Source organism: Pomacea canaliculata, linkage group LG8, assembly GCF_003073045.1.
Source record: "Pomacea canaliculata isolate SZHN2017 linkage group LG8, ASM307304v1, whole genome shotgun sequence".
NCBI classification, from domain to species: domain Eukaryota; kingdom Metazoa; phylum Mollusca; class Gastropoda; order Architaenioglossa; family Ampullariidae; genus Pomacea; species Pomacea canaliculata.
This window is the reverse complement of record NC_037597.1, coordinates 5,328,920-5,353,461: the sequence shown is the minus strand read 5'-3', so window position 1 is coordinate 5,353,461 and position 24,542 is coordinate 5,328,920. Positions and strand designations below refer to the sequence as shown.

At 41.5% G+C, this 24,542-nt stretch overlaps 1 protein-coding gene across 1 annotated transcript in view; it reads right to left on the bottom strand.

Moving 5' to 3' along the window:
* LOC112570314 (ATP-binding cassette sub-family A member 5-like) overlaps window positions 1-19,585 on the bottom strand; it is a 37,883-nt gene extending 18,298 nt beyond the window's left edge. The window contains exons 1-14 of the mRNA XM_025248698.1: window positions 19,054-19,585; window positions 9,774-10,203; window positions 7,279-7,385; window positions 6,423-6,646; window positions 5,828-6,014; window positions 5,137-5,322; window positions 4,540-4,687; window positions 3,847-4,012; window positions 3,256-3,317; window positions 1,877-2,010; window positions 1,288-1,440; window positions 786-905; window positions 354-492; window positions 50-140 (exon numbers count right to left, since the gene is read on the bottom strand). Coding sequence (XP_025104483.1) covers window positions 50-140; window positions 354-492; window positions 786-905; window positions 1,288-1,440; window positions 1,877-2,010; window positions 3,256-3,317; window positions 3,847-4,012; window positions 4,540-4,687; window positions 5,137-5,322; window positions 5,828-6,014; window positions 6,423-6,646; window positions 7,279-7,385; window positions 9,774-10,203; window positions 19,054-19,137 — 2,231 coding nt within the window. The 5' untranslated portion in view covers window positions 19,138-19,585. The remainder of the gene's footprint in view (window positions 1-49; window positions 141-353; window positions 493-785; window positions 906-1,287; window positions 1,441-1,876; window positions 2,011-3,255; window positions 3,318-3,846; window positions 4,013-4,539; window positions 4,688-5,136; window positions 5,323-5,827; window positions 6,015-6,422; window positions 6,647-7,278; window positions 7,386-9,773; window positions 10,204-19,053) is intronic.
* Between the last annotated feature and the right edge of the window lie 4,957 nt (window positions 19,586-24,542).

Below are 24,542 nucleotides of genomic sequence, written 5' to 3'. Positions count from 1 at the left end.
TTCAAACTACAAGCAATCTTTGTGGCCGGTAAGGCAATTTACAACTTACTTCAGATGATAACCGACGCCGAACTTCTGCTTCAAGAAATGGGACGAGCCAACGCACCGCAGCCTGCCCTTGCTGAGCACTGCCTTCCTGTCTGTCATAGAGATAACAACAGAATCAGTTGCTGACAACGCTGTTGACATACTTATCCCATTTACCATCATTGCTGTCATGTTCGACAGAATTAAAAAAAATAATAGGACACGTTGATATGGCATGTGCTTTGGGAAAGGGTGTGAAAGCTAAGACTGAAAGGTGTATTCTGATGCCAGAACTGACTTCTAACCCCTGAGTATTAAGTACTGACCAGCGAGAATGTCAGCTTCGTCCATGTGATGGGTGGTCAGCAGAATGACGCGATCTTTCTTCTTGGAGTGCAGCAACGACCACAAATGACGGCGGGAAAGAGGATCCAGTCCTGTTGACGGCTCGTCCAACAGTAGCACCTGAAAGCCATGCAGAAACCTAAAGGTCACGAAGTCGTCAACACCCAAATCAGCAGCGACGTTTTAGCAGAACCATTATACTTTCCTATGAAAGATCCACTGTTTGCCCGTAAGCACAAATATCGTAAGTAGCACGTGCAGGTCTTTGGATGCAGGATGTAAAAAGTATAGGCAAATATGATTGACAGGTATAGGAAGCAACACAAAATCGCTGTCTTGAAATTACCGGTGAGGAAAGAACGAACAACCATTACTTTAAAAGGGGGACTAGAGAAGCAAGGAGGGATCGCTACCTTGGAATTACCGATGAGGGCGAGAGCCACACAAAGTTTGCGTTTCTGGCCGCCGCTGAGGCGTTGGGGATAGCAGCTGCTCTTGTTGGTTAGGCCCAGGTCCCGCAAACAAGTTTGCACCTGCCACAGGTAAGACCATGTCATACAGAACTTTCAACATCTTCAGCTTCTCTGTGCACATGTATGTGCACGTGTGTGTGCGCGTGTGCGTGTGCGTGTGCGTGTGCGTGTGCGTGTGCGTGTGCGTGTGCGTGTTTTCTTCTTGAAGATCAAATGGAGGGAAGTATTAGTTCTGTTTATTCCTGAGCAGGATAAGTACTGAAACCATTGTACGCCACCAGTGTTCTTAAACTCCTCCAGAGACCTCGCCATAATGGCCAATAAGCAATGGTTGCATGGCCAGCATCAACTTTACCTCAGGATGACCAAAGACTAAGCAACATGACTGTCTTCAGTACCTCTAGACCTGACTATCAGACTCCAACACAAACAGCAAGCCTACCTCTTCCTGCAGCTGAGATCTTGGGACTCCTTTGATGAGAGCGCACACGCGCAGGTGTTCCTCGACTGTCAACTCAGGAAATAAGACGTTGCGCTGTGGACAAAAGCCTATTGTTTTCTTCAGGTGAACCTGGTCATCTGGCTTCGATACGTTCTGTGGATAATACAGCAAAACAATAAAGCAATATAATAAAGGTACTAGCGCAAAAACCAAAAAAACCCACATATTAGCCTGCCTATGCTGGTCGTAAAATGTGTTTGCCTCAAGGCTTCTAATGCTTATCTTGGTCAATGAACAAAATTAAGTAGTTGCAAATGAGTGTTTATAAAATTTAGGTAAGCATTTGGGATCATCAGACATAAATTTAATGAAACTTTCCAAAAATCGTATAAAATTTGCAGAAAATAACACACGACTTAAGAAGTGAATCCGATGTTTGCAACTTCACTAACCAGTAACTTATTCCTTTTTTACAAGACTAAGCTAAGTACTCTAAGCCACTCCGATACTATGCGAACCATGCACGACAGTACAAAAGTAGCGCAAACATTGCTATCATTAATATCGCAGGAGAAGTATCTAAGCTGACCAGATCATAGACGAAGGCTGAACCGGAAGTCGGCGCCATGACACCAGTTAGCATGTTGATGAGAGTAGTCTTGCCTGCCCCGTTGTGACCAAGCAAGCAGGTGATTTGTCCCTCGTAGATATCAAGATCGAGACCTGATCAGACATGGAAAAGCTGTGACACATTTCTTCGAAGACAGTGAACACAGATCTCTGTTTCCTGGTCAGTGGCAAAAGGCAACCTAGGGGTGCTAGTAATGAGCTCATGGTGTTTCATACCAGTCACTCGGTCATTACAGGAAATGAGATGAATAAATACTCTGTGTATTACACAGGACAGTTTCTATTAAGACATGCAGAATTTTGGAAAATAGGTCTTGATTGTTGATGAAAATTTGTTCTGTTCACGGTCGATAACGCGTCGTGTCCATGGTGTCATATTAAAGAAAATGAATGACATGTTTTACATAACAACGTCCTGCTTGTTTTTTATATTCGTGCTCAAAGAACAGAGAGAAGGCTTGATGAATACCTATATGCACCAGGATGACATTTTCAACAGCGCAAATAACATGGGGTAACATGCGGGTGGGCGCATGTTATTGTATTTACACGGTAGTGCACCCAGATATATATATAAGACTGGAGAAATATTACCTGCCTAACCTGTTCTGTAAAAACTATCGTGAGATGTGTCGAGTCATGCACACCGGTCAATAAAATCTAGCGTACATTTGCTAATTGGAGGTTGTTGTTGTTTTGTTTTGTTTGTTTTTTCTCTCATGTTCAAGGACAGAAAGCAAAGCAGGAAGAACGTGATGATGGGTGTACAGGGAACTCTAACAGAGTTACGCAGCTTGAAACCCACCACTTAACGAATTACAAGTAGTCGTCGACTTACGACTTATACAACTTACTATTAATTGTTTGACTTTAAGACCACAACTATGACTGGTATGTCAGGCCATGACTGGCAAGGGAGCAAAGTGAAAGTGAGAGTGGCTATAACATTAATGAACAGAAAATGGTGATAAAATAGAGCAAATCTGATAATAAAAATAACGAACCAATAACAGCATAATATACTTATGGCCGACTTACGACAGGTTTGTCGTAACCAAACGCGGTCTAAATCGACGACTACCTGTATTCATTTCGCACACATTGCAGTGACTCTAAAGAAGGCATCTCAGTCTACTTAGCAGATCAGGAGTCCGTACATGGATAATCGTGAGGAGTGTGCAGACAACATGGTTAATGACGGCGTAGACCTAATTTTAAGAAGTTATGATATTACAGTCTGTAAACAAAACTCCGGTTAACAACCTAAAAAAGAGAGAAAATAAAGTTAACACAAAACAAAGACAACAGCAGCAGCAAGAAAAAGTGCGTCAGTCATACCGTTTACAGCGTCAACTGGCTCCCTTTTTCCTTGACTGAATCTTTTAGTCAAGTCACGAATTCTGCAATAATGAACTCCAAGGTAATTTACAGTCTTTTCAATGTCGATTTACTCGCTACAAACGAAAGACAAAAACTATTGATATCAACTTCTGAAAGTGAAAGGACAAACGAAGAAACTAAGAAAATAAAATAAGTAAATTTAAAAAAAAAAACACTTTTACTTGAAATGTACTGAAAAGGGTAAAATAATTTATTTCCTGGGTATCAGGATTTTCTTTGATGCGTATAACTTAAAATATGAAGGTGTCAGGGGCACTCTTAGAACTTGGAACATTCCGGGGTCCCTCACACTTTCATAGTTTGTGTAACAAAATATAAAATAAACCAGAATTAGGCTGCTCTCCTCAAACAATATCACTTATGAGAATTTTAAAGGAAAAAATAGCTTCTGTCTCAAAATATGTTATACTGATTTTTACGACATCGTACTCCTGGTTACAATTCATTTGTAGATACACACATGCTCGCACACTCGCTCGCACATGCACACTGTAGCATAACTACTCAGCAGAGTGCACAGGCTCTTACCGGATGACCTTGGCGTCAGTAAGGGAATCTGGCGCAGGCTCAATGTGGGGCCCGTGGGGCGTGTCGGTGGGAATGAGGTCGATGTCTTTGTTCTCATCTCGCCGTGTGCCCAACCAGTACGAGGGCTTCAAGCAGAACCAGGCCTTGCGCACCACGCGGTGTGTGCCTATGTTGTGCACGCACGGACAGTTGTGGGGATTTGAAAAATATCCTTCCTACTTACGTAACTAACCCTACAATTTTACACACTAATATATAATATTTTACACTCTTCACCCAATGATGGGCTCACCCAAACCATTTCTATTTTTTGTAGTAGCTATCTTTACAATTTTTGCGTGTGCCAAAATCAAGATTGAAATTACAAACAAAAGTTTTCAAGCTACATCATCATCATCATCATCAGCAGCAGCAGCAGCATTCATCAATCATCAATCATCATCATCATCATCATCCAATCATCAACCATTCATCAACCATTCATCAATCATCAATATCATATTATTATTATATGATTTTTTTTCGTTTGGTTCCTATAATGCTATAATAGTTTATCCAAATTTACAATGAGGAAAAAATCATCGCATTTTAAGCTTAAGTAAATAATCAATTTGTCAATGTTTGTTTGTAAAATTTTTAACAGCTAATTCCAGCAGCTTCACCTAGACCATGGTGCGTGTATCGCCCTTCTACCTGGGAGGACGTTGTCGAGGTAAGCAGCAAGGACGGCATAGAGGATGTTGTCGGCGATTAACATGATAATGGCCACCATTAAAGAATACTGGCCAGTGGTAAAAGTGTCCGGTAAGTCCATCAACCCTTCTTCGTCTAGAAACACGGCCTGCCAAAATACAACGACAAAAATAGAACACACGCACGCACGCACGCAAAGTAGGTGGAGGGAGAAAAGAAACTCGAAATCATTTAACAGAACGAAAAGAGCGACAGATGACACACACATGCTCGCGCACCCGTATAGCAATAAAGAAAGAAGTGAAGAACAGAAAGAGAGAGAGACAGAGGAGCTATCAGAAATAGGAAGCTAGGATTAGGAAAGGAGACAAATGAAGGTTATGAACTGGGAGTAAGAGCTTCAAATATAAATTTTGAAATGTGATTCATTCATTTCAATGACTAAGGCGAAAGGTACTTCTGCAGGATATTTAACTCTTATTCTGTGATTTGTTTTCCAAAGCTACTACGTCTTTTAAAGCGATTACTGTGAAGAGCAAAATTATTTTTGTTAATGACACGTCATGTTGTAGTTTGATAAAACGCAGAAAATCTCACCTGGTCAAGGCCGAGAGCAAATGCTACAGGTGAAAAGAGACTGAGGATGACCTGACCGGACAGAGGAATGGCCGAGACAGCGGAGTAATGACCACGTGACATGATGGTGTTCTTGCGACTAAATACGATAGGAAGGTACAGCATACTGAACAGCACGGTGAGGAAACTAGTCACAGCCCCTGCCACCTGCACACACACACACACAAAATGAAGAACACAAACATAAGAGGACGCCAGAATCTAAATCATCTAAATAAAACATTCTCAAATTCTTGTACTCAAGATGATAAAACGCATTCAGTTTCGGTTTATGATGACAAATAACATTTCTATGTCTCCGAAACTAATGTCTAATGTACTTTAATGGAACAACTGCACCAAGTCCTGTCATCGTTCATTGTACATTGTTGTGAGGAACGTCTATATAATTCTGGCCGAAATGAAAAGTCTTGGCGTTTATAAACCATCCTGAGGTGATCGATCATTGAGAACAAGGGTCGCAATCATTGACAATGAAATATCAACACGGCAGTAAGGCGTACAGTTGTACAGCCTGATTTTAGAGGAAGGTGGACCGGTAAATGGCAAAACTGTTACACTGGAATGTGTGAAGAAGTTAAAGAAGCCGAAGATCTTACTTTGAACTGTGTTTAAAAAAAAAATGTTGACGCGAGGAAGCCGAAGGTCTTACCTTGGACTGTGTGAAGAATGTGGACATGAAGAAGCCGAAGTTGATGAGGCTGGCGCCATATAGCAGCATGAAGAGAAAGAAATAGCCCAACCCTGAGCTGCCGAAGAAGCTGCCCAGCGCCATGATAATAGTGGAAACGACTCCAATCACAATCACTTTCGCCATGTACGTCAGAAACCAGGACAACCTGCACGAGCAATACGGAGACAGCTACACAAGCTGATTTCCATCTTGACTTTGCTTTAGTTGGTGCGCATTACGTTCCTTCATAACATTATGTTGAATGCGTCACTACGTGTTGAAAATGTTTACGTAGCGGTCAAATAAGAAAAACATTGTCAAAAATATAGTTTAAGCGTGGCTGACGTGCGATGGTGCTGTAGTGTGTTTTTGTTTCTAAAAGCAGGGAATGAGACATTTTTGCAAGATAGCATTGCATTTTAGAAAATAATGTTCATTAAATTATTGTGAAGGTCTAGCATTTGTGAATAATGGTGCAAAGAAGCACTGACTTTCGAACCACCAAGATTAAAAAAAAAGTTGATCAAACAATTTTACAGGACCAACCCCTGATTACATCTGTACAAACTCTCACCAAAAGACGGATTCTCTCAGGCCCATGACCTTGAATGTCAGTTTAACTTTGTATTCTTTCTCGGCCACGATGGTCATGGTCAGGTAGTGGGCCAGCGGTGCCACAGAGATGACCATGTAGATGGCCACCAGGATCTGCAGACGTGACACGCCGGGGCTGTAGTCCTTCACCGGCATCATCTGAAACGTCACTTCTGGCGGCTGGAACTGATCGTCACGGAACAGCTGGAAAGTAAAGCAAGCACAGTCCAAAATGAGTCTGTCTTATACCTCACGGATAACATCCGCTTAAAAGTAGATGACGTGAAAGAAGAAATCAGCGCTTCACATTGTGACACTGATTACTCAGTTGGACAGACAAGTAGAAGACAAAGTTTCAGAAGACTTTAACGAGATAGCGCGGGTACGTACGTGCGTGCGTGCATGTAAAATCTGATACAAATTATTGACAGATGTAGGGGGCTAAATAATATGGTTTGTAGTGTCTCTAAAGCTGGAAGTAAAGTGCATAATACCCACGTTGTGCAAAGGCCTTACGAGGGGCTTCCCCATCTTTTTTTCTCAATCTTTTCTTCCCGCTCAAATTCCCAGCCCTCTGAATAACAACAGCTCATACTTCTTCGACAAGCACAAATTTCGTTGTATCCTGTACGACAACATAATTATGGTCTCTCTTGTATCTCAACCCTAAATAGATGGAACTCGCAACAAGAGGTCGAATGACAGTAAAGAAGGGAGAACAGTCTTGTTAGAATACACAAAGTTGTAATAAGCATAATCACTACTATGCTAAATTATGAAACTTGGAAATACAGTGCCTTGCACTCGATGTTTACATGATACTCAGTGCACCTGACCTTTATGAGGGCGGCCTCTATGACATACTGCAGGAGCACAAGGCCGCTAGTGAGAGACTGAGTACCTGGACACTGGGTGGCCACTCCGTTGGTCACGTAACACATTTCTGCAATAAAACAGTTTTCGTGACTGACTAGACGCCTTGAAAAAAATAAGAGCAAACTTAATTTCTTTATGATCTAATTGTCGAAATCGTTTGTTCTGAGACCTCAACATTTTGCCGGTCGATGCAATAATGGACTTACAAACGCAACTCTCAAGAGATACACAAATTTGTGCACTCTCAAAGACATAACTAGTTCTCTAATTTGGCTTTACTTAAAGTTAACATAGAGATCATGTCTCCTTGTAGTTCGCATTAAAAAAAAACTAAATAAGTAAACAGGAATCAACTCCAATACACAAATAAACATGCGCAGTAACTCGAGTTACACACAAAAGCTTTTATTTAAGATCCTTCTATCCTTCTTACTCCCTGCTATATAAACTGAAACTGGCAACGACGAACAAGAGGATCTAGCAGCACAAATAAACACTACAGACCAGTCATTGTTTTCTCTTTCCTTTGTGAGGCAGGTAAAGAAAGACCCACCTTAACAGTCGCAAAAGTATCCATGGGTTTTATTCTATTCACGCAGACAATGAAATGGAGGAGCCTCAACACTTCCTGATTCTAATCATTTTTGTCTTGTTTATCTTGTTCGGAGAAATGTTTACTTTGTCCAAGAAAATAAACTTCCTTTTCAAGTTTTTAATGTCAAATACAGAAAACATATTTTACATGTAAAGTAGTCCATAAAAAACAAAATCAATAAATAAAATTTGTAAATAATATACTACTGACACATAGTTCTTTATTTCTTTTAGAAAATTTGCAATAGGACTGAAAAGACTGGAGTCGGTGTGAGTGAACTGATACCTAAATAAAGCAACAATCTTGCTCATCGGGCACACAGGCATTCATTCAAAGCCTTCAAAATAATTTGAACCTAGACACCATGTTTTTGCGCTATGGCACAAACAGCAGACAAGGTTAAGTCCGAAAGGTCATTTTTATTTCCCTTGCCGATCAATAATAAATAAACAAACAAATGCTAGAAGACTGGTTTTAAACCACACATTACTGCAAGTCACAATGTCGCTCTAGGTTCCTTTAGTCCATAAGTGAACAGGACCCTTAACTAGGTAGCAGTATTACTACAATTTTCGTAAAAATGCGCCACCCGAAGGCCGTCCCGGTGCAGGGGTAGCATAAAAGAACAGAGTGCAGGAAGAGGGGGATGACATGTGATATACTTTTAACCTAGTTAAGAGCAGTCATGTCGTGCTGTAGCTGCTCTGATTTTTAGCCGGATTTGAACAAAACTGGGGAAAGCGTTTCTCGGACTTTAAAGGGGGCTACATATTCGGTCGATGTCGCGTCCAATTTCTCAATGCCAACGATGGCGTCATGCATATGCCATATGTCCGTTCCAAAAGACCGACTATCTCTCAAGTCAGGCAATGAGTCATAGGGACTCAAAAATTGTAACGCTAAACCTAAAATCATAGTTAAAAGGTCAAGGTAGTCGCGTGACTTTGCGAGAACAGGGAGTGTTAGAGCCATTGCTTACTTTTCTAAAGGCGGTGCCTGTCTCCTCTTCTTCGCTGCCATACCTTCCTATCCCTATCCAGTCAGGTACCCACTCCCCACCTGGATGAACTGGGGGTAAGTACGTTTCGGCACACAAGTGTAAAATGCTAGTGTGCTTCTTGGAGGGAGAACACTGATGCTCTAACGACTGGGCTATCTGATTCCCTCGTCGCTCTCATCTCCCCACCAAGAACGTCACAATTCCTGTGAAACTGCCTGAAAAACCGATATATTTACCAAAAATGTCCTCAAAAAAGATTAATATCTGTAGCTGGGGAGGTGCTTTGGATTGTTGCATTTGTGCTGTGTACTTGTTTTCTTCTCAAAGCAGAAGAAATTAAGCGGGAAAAGGTTACTAGTTACATGTTTAACGCCGTACTTAGCAACTGAGGGAACGTTCTTGACGTTCTATTCTAGACATCACGTCTGGTCTCGCCGGTTCCTCTTCTTCTTGCGCACTGCATTCACAAGTACCATACAGGCCTGATGAGTTGACAATGTTTCCTACAGTTTCCTAACTAGACACAAAGTTTGCGTTCGACGGTCGACAGGTTGAAAAGGCGCGACGACAGCGGACAGAAATGTCAACACCTGTAGCCAGAAGTTCGTCGCCGGAGTGTGTGAGTTGCCGTGAGCTATGCAGTAATATTTGGACCGTGGACAGATTGGCCAACAGATACTGAACCTGGTGATTAGCTACTTTGTCAAAAATTTAAAAAAACATTTATTTCACTGGTGTGTATTTTTCTGAGGTCAATGATTACGCCAGTCAAAACTGATTAATACCCGCGGTACTACTGTTACTCCTCTACTCGCGGTTTCGACAGACAACTCACAGGTAGACTTAAATACTATACATACCCATCCCTTCCTTGAACGAACAGCCACCCTGCATATTCTGCACAGTCTGGTAGGGAAGCCTCAGCGTATAACCAGTCACATTTAAAGTCCCACTCTCGTTAGTCACTGTGAACTGCACACCTACATCAGCAAAAAACGGCTTTGTCCGATACTCGGCTTCCACTTCTGCAGAAGTGACATCATCCCGCATTTCGTGATAAATTTGCGGGTTTATAACTCGTAGGGTGCCGACCACGTTGTTCATGATCTTGTTCACCACGGAGATATTAGGACCTGCTAATATCGGTTTGTTGGTGAAGAGGATTGAAGAAAACGCTGTATCGTTGATGAGGAATGAAGGGAAGTTGTTGATCTCTGGCCGCCTGTTGATGTCCACTGCCAGGTGCAAGAGTACTAGCACAATCACCAACAAGATTGGAAAGAGAACCTCCTGTGGATAAATAAAAAAGCAGTGAACACAACTTACATTACATAGTTCTCATTCATTTATCTCGTGTGTGTGTGAGAGGGAGAGAGAGAAAGAGAGAGAAGAGGTAGAGAAAGATTAAGAAATTAATTAATGCATGCTGAAAAATACTTGGAAGCTTTGCAATTTTTATTCAGCCTTTGATTTCTGCAGTAGATTTCTAAGTTACAGGTAGTGTTGTGTTTCCTTGCTTAATTATGTAATTAACTGTCCTCTATAATGCATAATTATTGTGCTAATCTTCATCAACACATGTTCATGCATGTGAACTAAAGTTTAAATAACTCTACGAGCCAAGTCATGAAAGAGTGAAATCAAATGTCTAGATATCTGCAAATGTTTTTAAGTCACAAGCGTTTACAGCTTGATCATACCAGCTTCGATAAGTTTCTTATCGAAAAAATAAAACAACAATCCATGGCCGCCAGAAGAGTATATTTGTCAATACAAGACTTGAAGTGGAATATGAAGTTTTGTAAGATAACGACTAAAATAGTTTTATCGACGTCTAGTTAGAGGATAGTACTAACACAGATGAAGAAAGAATGGAAAAAGGAAGAATTTATTTCATTGTCCGCACTCGTTAAACCTCATAATATACTACCTATAAAAATAATCCATCAAAACGGTTTAGGTGGGTGCGGTTAAATGTACAGACAGCACAGACCTGAGCGTGATGTACCTAATTAACAGATGGTCTCGGGTGTCTCCGGTCTCCCATTGGCTAAGGCCTTCACCTAGTACATGTTTTCACATACTATGCAGGTGTCTGTGTTGTTGACAATTAAGCGTTTATCTCAAGAACAAAGAGGATGTGTTTCCCTTGATTTGGGGAATATCATCCAACACTAAGCTTTACCTTAGCATTAACAAACAATTTGCTCCCTCTAGTCCTTTAACAGCAGTTTAGAAGGTGAAGGACACGAGGACTAAATAAAAGTTTGTCTGCACGAACCACTTCTCGAGCTTATGCGTACATGGAGATAAACTTCGCATAGTTGCGGTTACTCTTAACACATCGTTCACTGCAATCACTTCCTGATCACGGATTGAACAGTTATGTCAAGACCGACTTTCCCTTCCGGGCAAAACGAAACGTTCAGTCTCAGGTTATGTGAGCTGCTTACTCCTGCGCCCGCAGGTGTGTGAGGTTGGTGGTGATGAGGGTAGTGGAAGGTGGGCACGGAGGGCAGATTGGTTCATACCCTCGACCCGCATTGCGGATTTCATGTCATTATGGTGTGCGTGTAAAAGCTTCAAAAGTTGTTGTAGCTTCATAAAACGCAATACTGTCACTGATATGTGATCTGCTGATAATAATAAAACATAAAGAGTGAGCATATAAAAACACGAGAATAGACACATCACAAACAGATTCAGTTTAACGATCTTTTTCAAACAGCTACAGTATTGTGCTTCATGAAGGAAGCATGCAAACTTGACAACTCACAAGTCTGCTTGTCCTAACGCCATGAAGAAAGCTCTTCAAATATTTACAATCTCAGATCGTCCCCGGACTGAATTTATCCGGTTCACATCAAAATTAGCTGAAAGTTTTTTTTCTTTCTCTCTCTCTCTATTTCAGCCGATTTCGTTCCAAGTTAGAAGTGGATTGTTTTGTTGGCAGCGCGCTAAGAACATTGTAATAGCACCAAGGGAGTGGTCTACGGGGCTTGTTTATTTTGGTGTAGGTGTGTAGGTGTGCTGTCCTTAGGTCGTGCTAATGCGTATGAGTAAAGGTGTTTCTAGATGTTCTAGGATGTTCTGAGTTTTGTGGTGCGCATACACTAGGCATGGCTATGTACTTTCTGGATGGTTTCATGCTTTACTTTTATAAACCTTCCATGTAGAAAGGTGAGTTGTTAGTAAAGTGAATTGAGATCTGTTGAGGTTTGTGTCTCTTTGTAACACTTTTCTCTATATTCTACATGCAACGCATATTATATTTTCTCTCTCTCTCTCACTTAATATTGGCAGTTTGCGCAGTGGAAAACCTGGGAAATAGACAGCACTTTTTCTGGAAAAAAGCTTGGATGAAGGCCTGCTTGACAGGACTAGTAAAAAAGAAATGACTCAACAAGTGCGTATCACCCATGAATGAAAAATTAAGTCCAACTTTAGAACTTTATAAAGAAAACAATACAAAATGAGAGAAACGCCAAATTAGAAAATGATGTCGTCTTCTGTTTTTATTCGGGCAGCTCAGAGAATGCTCATACCTCAGACTGCACTTGGCAGGCATAACTTAAACATGGTTTAATTGAGAAGGTGCCACCACGGAGCTGCTCTTTATAGCAATTATTCTTCCCCGATTTAAGCAAAATTAATCACTGGTGCATATATTTTCGTTGCACTCTCACTGTTGGTTACCCATTAAATAATTGAACTTGCTCTAGATCCCTGTAAAATAATATAGACAAGTGTTATCATCTGCAGAAAAAAACGCTACATCTTTTTTCAAATAAACAGTGTCCTTAATGTCACACCTGGATCTACCTAGTCTTTTATTGTTATTTGTGATGACAGGCTTAAGTAAAAATAAAATGCAGGTGAGAATAAGCCAGAAAAGAAGCATAGGATTACAAAGGGGTCTAAACTTTTCACTACGAGACACAAACTCGACTGTTACACACCATTTACGACTGCGCAGTTACAGACTTACACCAATGAAGACTCCAGCTGCCGACCTGATAGCTCATGCTGCGAACAGAGTGCATTGTTTATTACAGCGAATAACTAAACAACATAATCAACAACTTTCCTTACATAATATTGTTTCTTCTTCTTTTAAATATTTTTCCTCACGTTTGTAGCGAACCAAAAAATGTCTAACAGCTAGCCTACTTTTAAACATCACAAAAAGCGATCGTGCTGTCCTCGCCCTGAAATGCACGTTGGAAATAAAATGTTAACAAGTTTGAAATGAGCCAATGATTCGAAAATAATCTGTGCTCGGTTCGGAGTTTTTAAAAAAAAACAAATAAAAAAACAAACGACAAAAATCCCACATATATTATATGTAAGACATTTTTACTAATCATCCTAGGAAATTCAGGTCTTTGAGTGAAGATTTTCATACAGCGGGTGCCCTGTTTGTTTTTTTTTTTTTGTTTGTTTTTTTTGGTTAAGTAATCATGTAATGTCTAATGTTATATTTGCATGGCAAATTTCCTGAATTTCCTGAAGGAGATAATAAAAGTGTAGATAGCGTGGTTCTGGCTCGGGAGCTCTTAACTTCTGTCTATAGCTTGCTATTTCACAATAACTGAGTGAACAATCCCTCTTTTCTCGGTGTACAGAGGCCAATAGTCCCTAAACTCCCGACGGGGTTAAAGGAAAAGAAACAGCCCATAGTAATTTACAGTAAGTATACTGAGTGGCTTTTAAGCAAGGTAGGATAAATGCTATAGAGAGTTCTTTTTTCTACCTGCAAACACACACACAACGACACACACACCCGCTGAGCCTCATTTCATAACTTAGTCATACCTCTCAAAAACACTTCAGAAGTCCCCACTTTGTGTAAGTCTATAGTTACGGCCCTCTAAGCGTTAATAACAGTATTAACCGACAGCTCAGTACCATCCACAAGGGCGCAGAAAGAAAAGCCAAGGTCATTTTCTCCAAACAGCTAGTCAAGCATTCCTTTCCATCCAGGCATCCGGATGTGTGAGGCCAGTTGATTTGACATGACGAGGACGAGATGCAGCCAACAGGCCAAGGTTTTATGATAGTACATAGCTCTAAATGATTTGGAGTGCAGCATAGGTAGATAAGGTTTTCAGCAGTCCGTGGGGAGGACAGTTTCTCTGCAATGCCAATCGCTATAAGATTTGATTATTGATTTATAATTTCTTTTTATTTTATGTTTTATTTTATGTTTTTAGTTTTTGTTTGTTTTATATATTTTTTCTTTCTTTGGTATTTGTTATATCTCATTCTCTTTTTACCTCAGTATTTCTCTGTTTTTCACCTTGTTCTTTGCTTGCTCATTTAATCTGAAGCTTGAGAATAGATAAAGTGGGCAAACAGTAGGTCTGATGACTATTTCCAAGAGAAACATATCAGTGTCTGAAAGTAGCGATTAATCGTACATCATCAATGTCATCAAGGCTGATAAAACACATATCATCATTGATGTCATTTTCTTCCCCCGACTATTCATATCCTAACTCAGAAACACATACACTCGTGTCGAATTGGTCCGGTAGCCGTTTAATACGAGTACAATGTGCATTTTTCTGCATGTGACATCTGTTGAAACAGCTACCTGCTTTGCATTCTTGTATCTTATTTACTGACTCGGTATAACACATTACCAAAGTAACTGCTTTTTGATCGTGAAATGTCACAGCGCCAAGTTGTCACATATGAATTTACTTTGACTTCACTGTGTGACCTCAGTCTGTTTTGTTTTCAGTTTACAACCTCTGAGAGACGATATGTCTAATACACACGGTTTCTTTGGACCTTGTACAACAACAAAATTAAATTGTAGAAAGAGATGCTATAGGCCTAGCGTTGAAAATAACAATCAGACATGTCGGCTATTGGCAGTTCTGTTGAAAGCTTAAAGCAAAGGAATATTTGTAAAGCATCGGGTGAGTGAGGAGGACTCACTGAACACAGTTTGTGTAAACAGCGGCTTGCTGACGTCACGTGTCGACAATTACTACTCCAAGCTACCTGCGTTTCAGACGCGCGCAATGTTGTTCGCGTGCTGCTATGCTAATATTTGTTGACCGCGACCGCCATGTACCAGAGTAACATTTCGTTTACACCTGTTTGCTTTTCGTCCTTGCTGCAGATGTCAGTGCATCGCATCCGTGGCCTCTGCGTCTTCTCTTGCACGCACTGTCGCACGCGACAAGCTAATCAGCATCATCATGACCGGCTACATACAGCCTATAGACATTGACACGTGACACAGTCGGGAAATTGGAGGGAGGACGGGAGTATTGGTGTTTTACGCCGTAGCCAGCAACTAAGGCTATATCACGGCAAGGCAGACAGCCCTGAAAACAGATGCCACATACAGAGAAAGAACAACATGCCCGAGACGAGAGTTGGAACCCAGGAAAGCCGATCTTCACTGTATTGTGACAGGCGCTAACCGTTGCACCACCGGACCGCCCCATCGGTGGAAGTAAATGAGTAGATGGGTGTGGTAGGAGCCTGAAGGCAAGAAATTATCAGCAAATTATTCTTATTTAGTTTCGTGTTGACAAATAATATATGCCAGCCTATGTCTTTCTTTTACTGAAGTTTTAGCTGCAGAACTCTTCAATACAAAACAATCAGCTCCATCCCTCTCGGCAGCGCTGTACGACTTGCACCATGGGCATCAGTTTCGTCGGGATTGCTGACTCAGTCACGTGATTTCATACCAGTCTCAGTGCTGGTGTCAGAAAACAACTACGTCTGTTTTCGTCTGCGCATTTGCTATGGCCGATCCACCCAAAGCTGACTGAATTGAGGATCCAAGTCTTTTATTTCACCTTGAAATGTTTAATATAAATTAGTGCTGAAACAAAAAGTATACTTTGAAATTCTATGTACATTCATAAGATTTGATACTGTGCATGCGCCTATCAGAAACAATCGTATTTGTGACTTCGAGCCTTCTACTTGACCAGCTTGAGATTTCTGAATAGAACGAGAGGGTAGACAAAGGTACTCATGCAGGAGATAAACACACTGACTGGTGTTTGCCTCGCCGACATGGCGTCACTACGGCAACCGACACTCATCCGTGTAACTGGCGAGGTTGGCACCATGTTTGACATCACACATTCTCGTGGATCTGCCGAATTAACATACCGTACTATTTCTCTCATTGCAGGCTGCAGTGTGCTAAATCTTAAACTTAATGTCTGAGCCTCGACTGTCACAGCGATGCTGTGCACAAGTTTACGAGTCATAGAATGCAGGGAAAAAGAGAAAAGGAGACTTTATAAGCAGACCGCCTGCGATGTATCTCTACAAGGATACAAGATTGCATAGACAGAATTAACGGCTTATAAAGATTCGCAATAAATATTTTACAGCTTGAATATTCCTTTCCTTTATTTTCTAGTTTACGCAGACTATGAATAATACAGGTTCGTCGTTCGGAATGGAGTTTTTGTGAAAAACGTGAACGGACTCTGACAAGGTGATTTTCTAAATCTCTCGCTTTGTATACACCGTCTATGCCATTTTTTGTGCTGGTTGCACGTGTGTTGCGCGAGTGTACATGTCAAATAACTACACACAGAAACCCAATGAAAATGCGTATCCTTTTTTTTTAATCACATGTTTGGCGTGGTTAGTATACTCAGTAGGAAGGAACCACCCGCCGCATGTGTCCTGTACTTCACTAACCGTACTTCGACGGACTGAGGAGTGTTGTGACAACAGTACTAGAGCCGTTGATTTTCAAGTGCTGACAACTTCAAGGTTTAGAATCTACATACTTTTTGACCGAATATATTCCTTCACTCAGTGCATGACAAAAGGCTGATTTACCCTCATGTTTCCCATATGACTAAAGTTGTCCTTGTAACAACTTTTATGCTATCAATAAATGTCATGATCTTTGTCATTCCATCCAAGATTTAGAACTAAAATGATGCCCACACCTATTTTCCGGCTTCACTAAAATGTGCGCCCGGATCCAAACGACCTCCATGCACACCCGATGTTATGTGTGTTCGAGAACACGAGCAGACCGGATGGTGAACACGTATTCAAGGTTTGCCCCACATCTCGCGGGTTTTGTAACCGGCATGAGAGGCTCAACGATGCAATCATGTGACTGAAGGTCAGCCGGACTCTTCCCATGTACATTACAATAACGTAAGCAATTACTAAACAAGCTAAAAGTAAATTAAAAAATAGTTTCCACGAAGAGATCTTTGCCTATCTTTTATTTGAATACAGACTGTAAAACAGGCATGTCTCTGGCTAACCCCTTCACCTGTGCAATCCGAAAGCTACTGCTGTATTAGATCGCCTTTTTAGACAACCTTCAAAGCTTTGTGCCGCTAGAAATGGCGTTCCTATATAATTAGCGAACGTTTCATGGTATTGAAATAAAATCCTTTGAGTAAAACTGGATGTGGCAGTAGGATGAGACCCCTATAAGGATTAGCTGACGATCGCTTATCCTGGTCTGCCAAAGCCAAACGAAAAGGGTATACTATATTCTGCTATTACGTATTTTACAACCCTTTCTCGCTTTTCTCCCGATCGACTCCCAACGCACACAACGGCAGAAATACAGAGAAAGGGGGAAAGCTGAATGGGGGTAGGGTGGGGAGGAATGTAGACAGGTAGGTTCCGTGACGACAGACGTTTTCATCGAGTTTGCACAACTCAGACAGAGGCGTGATGTTTTGTTTTAGTTTTTGTTTTCCTTTTTTCGGTCACTTCAATTCTCCTCACTTTCTATGGCTTGTTTTATTTTTCTTTCTTTCCAATGAGTTGCGGGTACATAAATGTGGCTGTCGTTTGTTTAGATGTAAAAATGTGTGTGTGTGTCCGCGCGCTTGTGTGGTGCCTACCTTTGTGTTTGAGACAGTGGAAGATTCACGTATGCAGTCGAAGGAAGTGTTTCTACTCTTATCATTACTGGATCATTTCACTTTAGATCCTATACCTAGAAACCAATAAGTTATTATTTAATTTTCCTTCCCCACCATCAATAATTAAGCCTTCTCTATCCTTTGCCGCTTTCTTTTTATCCGCCTCTCTGATATGGTAATCCATAAAAAATACGTTTTGCGCCATCTGTTCGTTAGTAATCATTTGAAGAAAAGGCAGGATTGTAAGGGTTAATCGGTTATTACAATCCTCCGGGTATGTAAGTAGAGCAATGTGCGCAGATTTGAAGACAGGGGATCCCCGCGCTTACACGGCTTGTGCCGAGTACAAAACAACTCATCGCTTGCGAAGTGAAACTGGTTTTCGAGAATAATCAACCCAGCTCATTGCTGGTACTCCCTCACACCCCTTTCACATAATCTTTCACACAAATCGTTGATATATTAATAACTACCATCGACATATACCCGTGTAGCCATCTGAGAAGGAGGGATTTGTCATATGAAATACTATTCAGCTGGTTAATACAGTAAGATTCACTTAATGGTTCATGCATGTGGGCGCGAGTGAGAAGAGAGGGAGAATGGTGTTTGTGTGTGGCTGAGAGAGAGAGGGGGGGAGAGAGAAACAAATTGTCTAAAACTTCCTTTATTATTGGAGAAGGAAATTTATTATATATCAGTTCACACGTATTACGTTAACAAAAGCTCATCCCCACATCTGGTTTGCACCCACTGTCGTATTTCACCATTACATCCCACTCTACATCTCATCATCGCCTAAAGGCGACTGATCCATCGCATACAATCGGCCATCGACTACTTTTTTTAAAAAAGCTAAATCAAATACAAATAATCGCTGTTGTTAAACCTATGTAAAAATAAAAGTTTCTCTATCTTTTATTAACATCGAAGAAGCTGCCTGGGTCACAGGACGCCAAAATCATGGAATGAAAGAATGAAAAAAAAATCGTCTACATTGAGCTGAAGGGGTTAAATTCTGAAGCTCTGCATCCATTTTAACAGCGTGAACGATTATATATGTTTTGAGAAATTTTTAAACTTCTACCTTACATCGATCGGAAACGCAGAGATCGACCAGCAATACAGTTTTACTACAACAGAAAGACATCTTTGAAATACAGACAAAGATGATTGTCATACCATAAAGGAAACTAAAAGCACACATACTCATAATCCCCCGAAAATCCCCAAAATTGGGAATTCTTACCTGAAGTGTAGTTCTCCATCCTCTTTTTTTCATCAAGTAATTTCTCCACAATAAAGCCCTGAGCTGATCTGTGAACGAGGCCATTGTCCAAATCCGTGTAGCCGAAAACAGCGAAAACTGATAACTTATTCAGAGGCAAATCCAGGCAGAAACCAATAGTATCCAACCTATGAGATGTTCAGTTGAGCAAAACTCTCACCACGCTTTTCCTGCTCTTGATCCTGGAGTAACATATCTCCATGTCTCGGGACTTTCACGCGTGTTAATAAAATCCTGATGGCAACTCCACAGCCTCCGTATACAGCGACTCAAACATTCACATTCTACAAAATTTTATCAGTGTCAGCCGTAAATGGCAGATAAAAGCGATTCAAACTGTAAATCCCGGGCACATTTAACTTTCAGACAAATCTATTATGAACTCATTTCTGTTGCTAGAGCCCAGCTGTGTTTGGGTACGTTGTTCACTCTAGTCCCCAACACGAGAAGGGTACAGCAAACAGAAAAGTCGTCTGCTAAGCCTGTACCCACATGCGAGCGCAGCGTGACGCTCACGCGGAGTTAACTCAAACCTGAATAGCGCGAATATCTAAGCTAACTAGTGTATTACGCGCTATTCTCTGGCAAGTGGCTCGTCATAGCCACAGTTTCGTATAAATATCGTCTGCTTGCCAAATGAAACTCGTACATGTGAATTTTCGAGACTAGTCTGTGCAGATTAACAAAAAATAATATTTTTCGTGTATTTCTTTGAAAAATAGCCTTTTATTGACGGAGTTGTCGTACACAGGAAGTAAGCTGCTATCTGTGGCCCGAGATTAAAATAGAGGTTATCGCTGCTGAGTCTATTTGTCGGCTTATCTGTATGTCACACCCTTTATTCAGGCCTGCTTGAATAAGTGTGTTCGTGTTGGTGTTGTGTGTGTAAGAGAGAGAACTTGCGTGAGACGATTGTATTTGGAATAGGCACGACAAGAACCGCAAAGAGATTTCCATTTTCTTTGTAACCAGACACATACTGTTGAACATGTATGTTACTATGGGAGGCAAATGTTTATATGACTATTATATATATATATATCTTTATATAACAAATTTGAAAAAAAACAGTTGCATGTCGACAGTAAGACCCTTTTGATCGGTGTGTTGAAATCAAATGTGTGGCATTTTTATAGTCTTATTAAGATTAATTATCTCTCTCACTAAAACCGCCAAATCATTTAAAGGTGCTTACATCAATCACATGCGCACCAAACACCTGACAGATAAAATGAAGCATGGATATAAATACTCGGTAGTTTAAGACGCCACACCTTCACAAGAGGAGTTTATGTTTCCACTTTTTTGCCCCAGGGACATTTCTGAACGGTAGTTCAATAATTTCAATGTGTATATACATACCACATAGTGTCATTACTGATTTGTAAGCTAAGAGGAAACGCTTATAATGTAGAAAATAATCTGTGGTGAACATGAGTATTTCTGATTGTGGTCTGTTTGACTCTTGTGGAAACATAATTTGATTCCTTCCGCAAACGAATGCATACCTTTTCTATGCGCGCGCACAAACATACAAAAAGTATGCAGATGCATACAGACAGGCAGACAAACCACATCCACACAGTTCTTTCTCCATTTCCATGCTCGCCTTGTCAATCGATGTTTAAGAATGTTTTCTGTAATACACAAACAATCCCGGATGCTTTAGGGTGTAATATTATCGGCGATTTGACACCTAAAGTTGTTATTTGAGGCGACGTGCGTGGAAACATAAGTTTGACACACGAAGCCAGTCAACAAGCACGTAAATCGTACGTTCCACCCACATCCTCCACATCACGTACTCTACCCAAGTTCGCACAGAAAAAGCCGGCCTTAATGTCTCTCATTTGTTTTTCAGCCCAGCCCTAAGAGCAACGGTAATGCAGTCATCATCCGTACGACAATTACAAGAAGACAGCGTGCCGAAATAATCTGAAAATTATGTTAGCATATGCTCATGTTGTCTGCCATCTTGTTTCGTTCGAGTGACTCGCTGATAACCAATGTTTCTGTCAAACAAACCGCGTGTCGGCAGTCAGTAGTGCAGTAAAACACAGCAACTGAAGTATGTGTCTGTTGCGCCTGACGTCACAGCCTGGCTGCTTACCTCTGTGTGTGTATGAAGTATGGTTACGGGAATGAAGTATGGTTACTTCTGAAGGCCCTGATGGGAGGTATAAGATTAGGGGTCATAGGATGTGTGCAACAACTGGAACCACACTGGCCGCACAACTAATGCATGGATTCTAGTTATTTCTTGCAGCGTCAGTAGAAGGGAGCTGGCTTTACAACTGAAGCAACGATTGTGACAACCTACCTTGGTGTCATAGCCTCTTATGTCATCTTCAGTGTCAACGACCCTCACATATGGAGGAATAGCGTGAGTGCCTGTTCACTGCTACAGATGATCTTTTAGCCAGGACCAAGCAGCTGCTGAGACTCAGTCGTACCAAAGACCTTGTAAGGATCTCTTTTTTTCCCAGCCCACCTCCTACTCTTGCTTCCACCCCTTCCCCAACTCTATGGGTGCTTCTAGCCCCTCTCAAACACTTGTAAAGAGAGAATTGTTTGTTGTTTACACACAGTATGAGCCTGCGGGCTATGATCACATCAAAGATTACAGAAACTCTGTTTTAATGATACTGCAGTGTTGCTGTACAAACAACTATAATAATATGGAGCTATAAATTGTTTAAATGGCGCCGACTATTGTAATAGTGGTGACAATGTGGCCGTGATATCGGTGGGATGACAGCAGGGATAGCCACTAGTGCAAAATCCCGGGAGTTGTGAACCGGCGAATATGTATACATAATACAGCACTCGCTTGTGCTCGCCTACAAACACACTCGACATACGACTAGGGGAGAGGGCTGTACAAGTGTACATATTGTTCATTATTTGACATACCTGGCAGATGATAAAAGTGTGGAATGTTGTTCAGTACCTAACATACCAACCGTATCGTTCAGAAAGGTTTTCGCTTGACGCACCCAAACCCTAACCACAGTCTTTCGTTATCTCATCGCCTCACCTGGCGGTCAAGAATGGAACAAACGAAGTCCGATCCTGTAACAAGGTGTTGTACAGCCAGCCTAATCTTTCACTAGAAACACGAAGTTACATTTGTACTACATGGGAAGTTCATAGCTTCCTTGCGCTCATCTAGTCCAGACTATTTCACAGTCGATGATTCAACTGCAAGGGACAGTTTCTGGTTCACTTATCGTTCATCATCCCCTGCAACAGGCTAAGATTTTTTTTCCTGAACTATTTTATTTTTTAATCAACATTTCTTTTTATTTAATTTTTAAACTCTTTCTTAACAGTCACTTTGTCTTTGTGTGGGTTTAGAGTCCCTCTAACGTTTACAAACTATTACATACCTCGATTCACGAACTGCGTTTTTTTTTAAGTATTGCAAAAATTTAGGTCACAGAGAGTTTATTTCACGGATGTTTTACCTGAATTGTTCATACGTTAATCCGGGTATTTCCTTGTGTCCGTCAGGTTTAGCGACCTACCCGCCGCTCATTTTTCTCACCGTCCGTGTGTCGTGTTTGCGGCACAAACCCTTGACACAAGACTTTTCTGTTTGTCACTTAATTTAAATTACGTTAGTTCTGAACTTAACTCTATATTGATTCTCGATTCATTTGGTGGGTCGGCGACCTTCTGACCTCCAACACTTTGCTCTATTTCAGCAGTTGTGAGGCTTGCCCAGCCCGTGACTCTAGGAGGGCAGGTGCTCGACTTTTCAAATACATAGTCCTGCGGCCGGATGTCAACAGCTTTCTTCAAATTTCAACGACTTTTTGTTTACAACTGAAGTGGCTGGATAGATGAGGGTGTCTAACTTAACAAAAGACCGAAAGCGGACACCCACAGAGGAAGTCGAACGCCCGAGTCGTCTGGCAACGGTTGGCAACTGTAACCTCTGACCCCGCACACGCCGGCACGAGTGCCGATATTTGAGAGCACACGAGTGTAGAATCGTGTTCTCCGCACTTTCAGTCTTCAAACAAACGATTTACGCAACGGACGCAGACGCCAGCGAAGTGGATCCTGGCACGTGGCTCCCACGCAAGAAACATTACACGGAACATCAACCTCGCCCGCCGCTCATCAACTTTTATCTGACTGCAGTCATGCAGCGCATGGTGACCGCTTTAGGAGGTCAACCACAACTTGCTTTGTCGAGTGTCAACTAGACCAAGACCTCTACTTGTAGAGGTTGTGTGTGTGTTTTGGAATACAGTATTTACAGTAGAACGTTATCCGAGCTTGATGTTCTACATACGCGTTATTGTGAGAGAGAGAGAAGGGGAGAGAGAGAGGATGAGGCAAAACCCTTGGACTGAAAAACAAAGAATAAAAAATAAACCTTCCGTTGCTGTGACTAAACACCTCTCACGTAGCATAAAAATACCATTCAGATGCACAGCATAGAAACACCAATCAGGCGTCTCCTAGTCTGCATCCGGCGTGCTGCTTACAAAGGGACCAACAGACGAGGCATCACCCGGAACAAGCGGCCGAAAAATGCAGACAATGGGAGGTTGGGGACACAATTTTCTTCCATGGTTTTGATCGCGTGGCAGGTCCCGATCATTGTCTAAAAGCTACGTGACTACGTGCTAGTTGAAATTTCGATTAGGGTAAAAGCCAGGGGCTGAATGACGGGTGTGTTCGTGTGTTAACGTGGGATGGGGTGGGAGTGATGGAGTAAGAATTGTAAGAATCCTTTTTCGACCACAGCGGACATGCGCAATACGCTGACCCGGGTACTGTCTGTCGTGCTGATTAAGGATGGGAACTGGGGGTGTTCATATGAGTACACGTGTGTGCAAATGTATGCACACTACCATTACACTTCAACTTTCTTTGAATAGAGACACATTCTTAAATTCATGCTCACAATTTTGATAGATACACGTATAATCACGCGCGCGCGCCCACACACACACACGGAAGCACGTACCTGCACGCTACATATATATGTATATGAAAAAGAGTATATATATATATGTGCACGTGCGTGCATACGTGTGTGTGAGAGAGAGAAGAGTGCAAATGTCTGTCTTGATCATCAGCACTAGGCACAGGGATTGAAGGCTTAGGCAATGGGTCTTGTGCTTCATGATATCCTTCACTCGGGTTGTTAAAAGTGACATTCAACACTACTCACCTTTCTACCTTTGGTCCCCTACAGCTCGTAGCGAAAAAAATGCCAGCCCGACAGTGATTAAAAGAACTGAGTACACAGTTCTTACCCTTCTCAAGGAACACACACACATACACACTGACACAGGTGCGCCATGAGAGCTGAGTACAGCATGTTCACTGTTCACAGGGTTATGACTTCATTTCTAGTTGTAGTCGCAAGTTCGCATGGTGAGTAGCCCAGAATCTTCGCGAAAGACTGTGTCACCAGTGTTGGTGGGTGA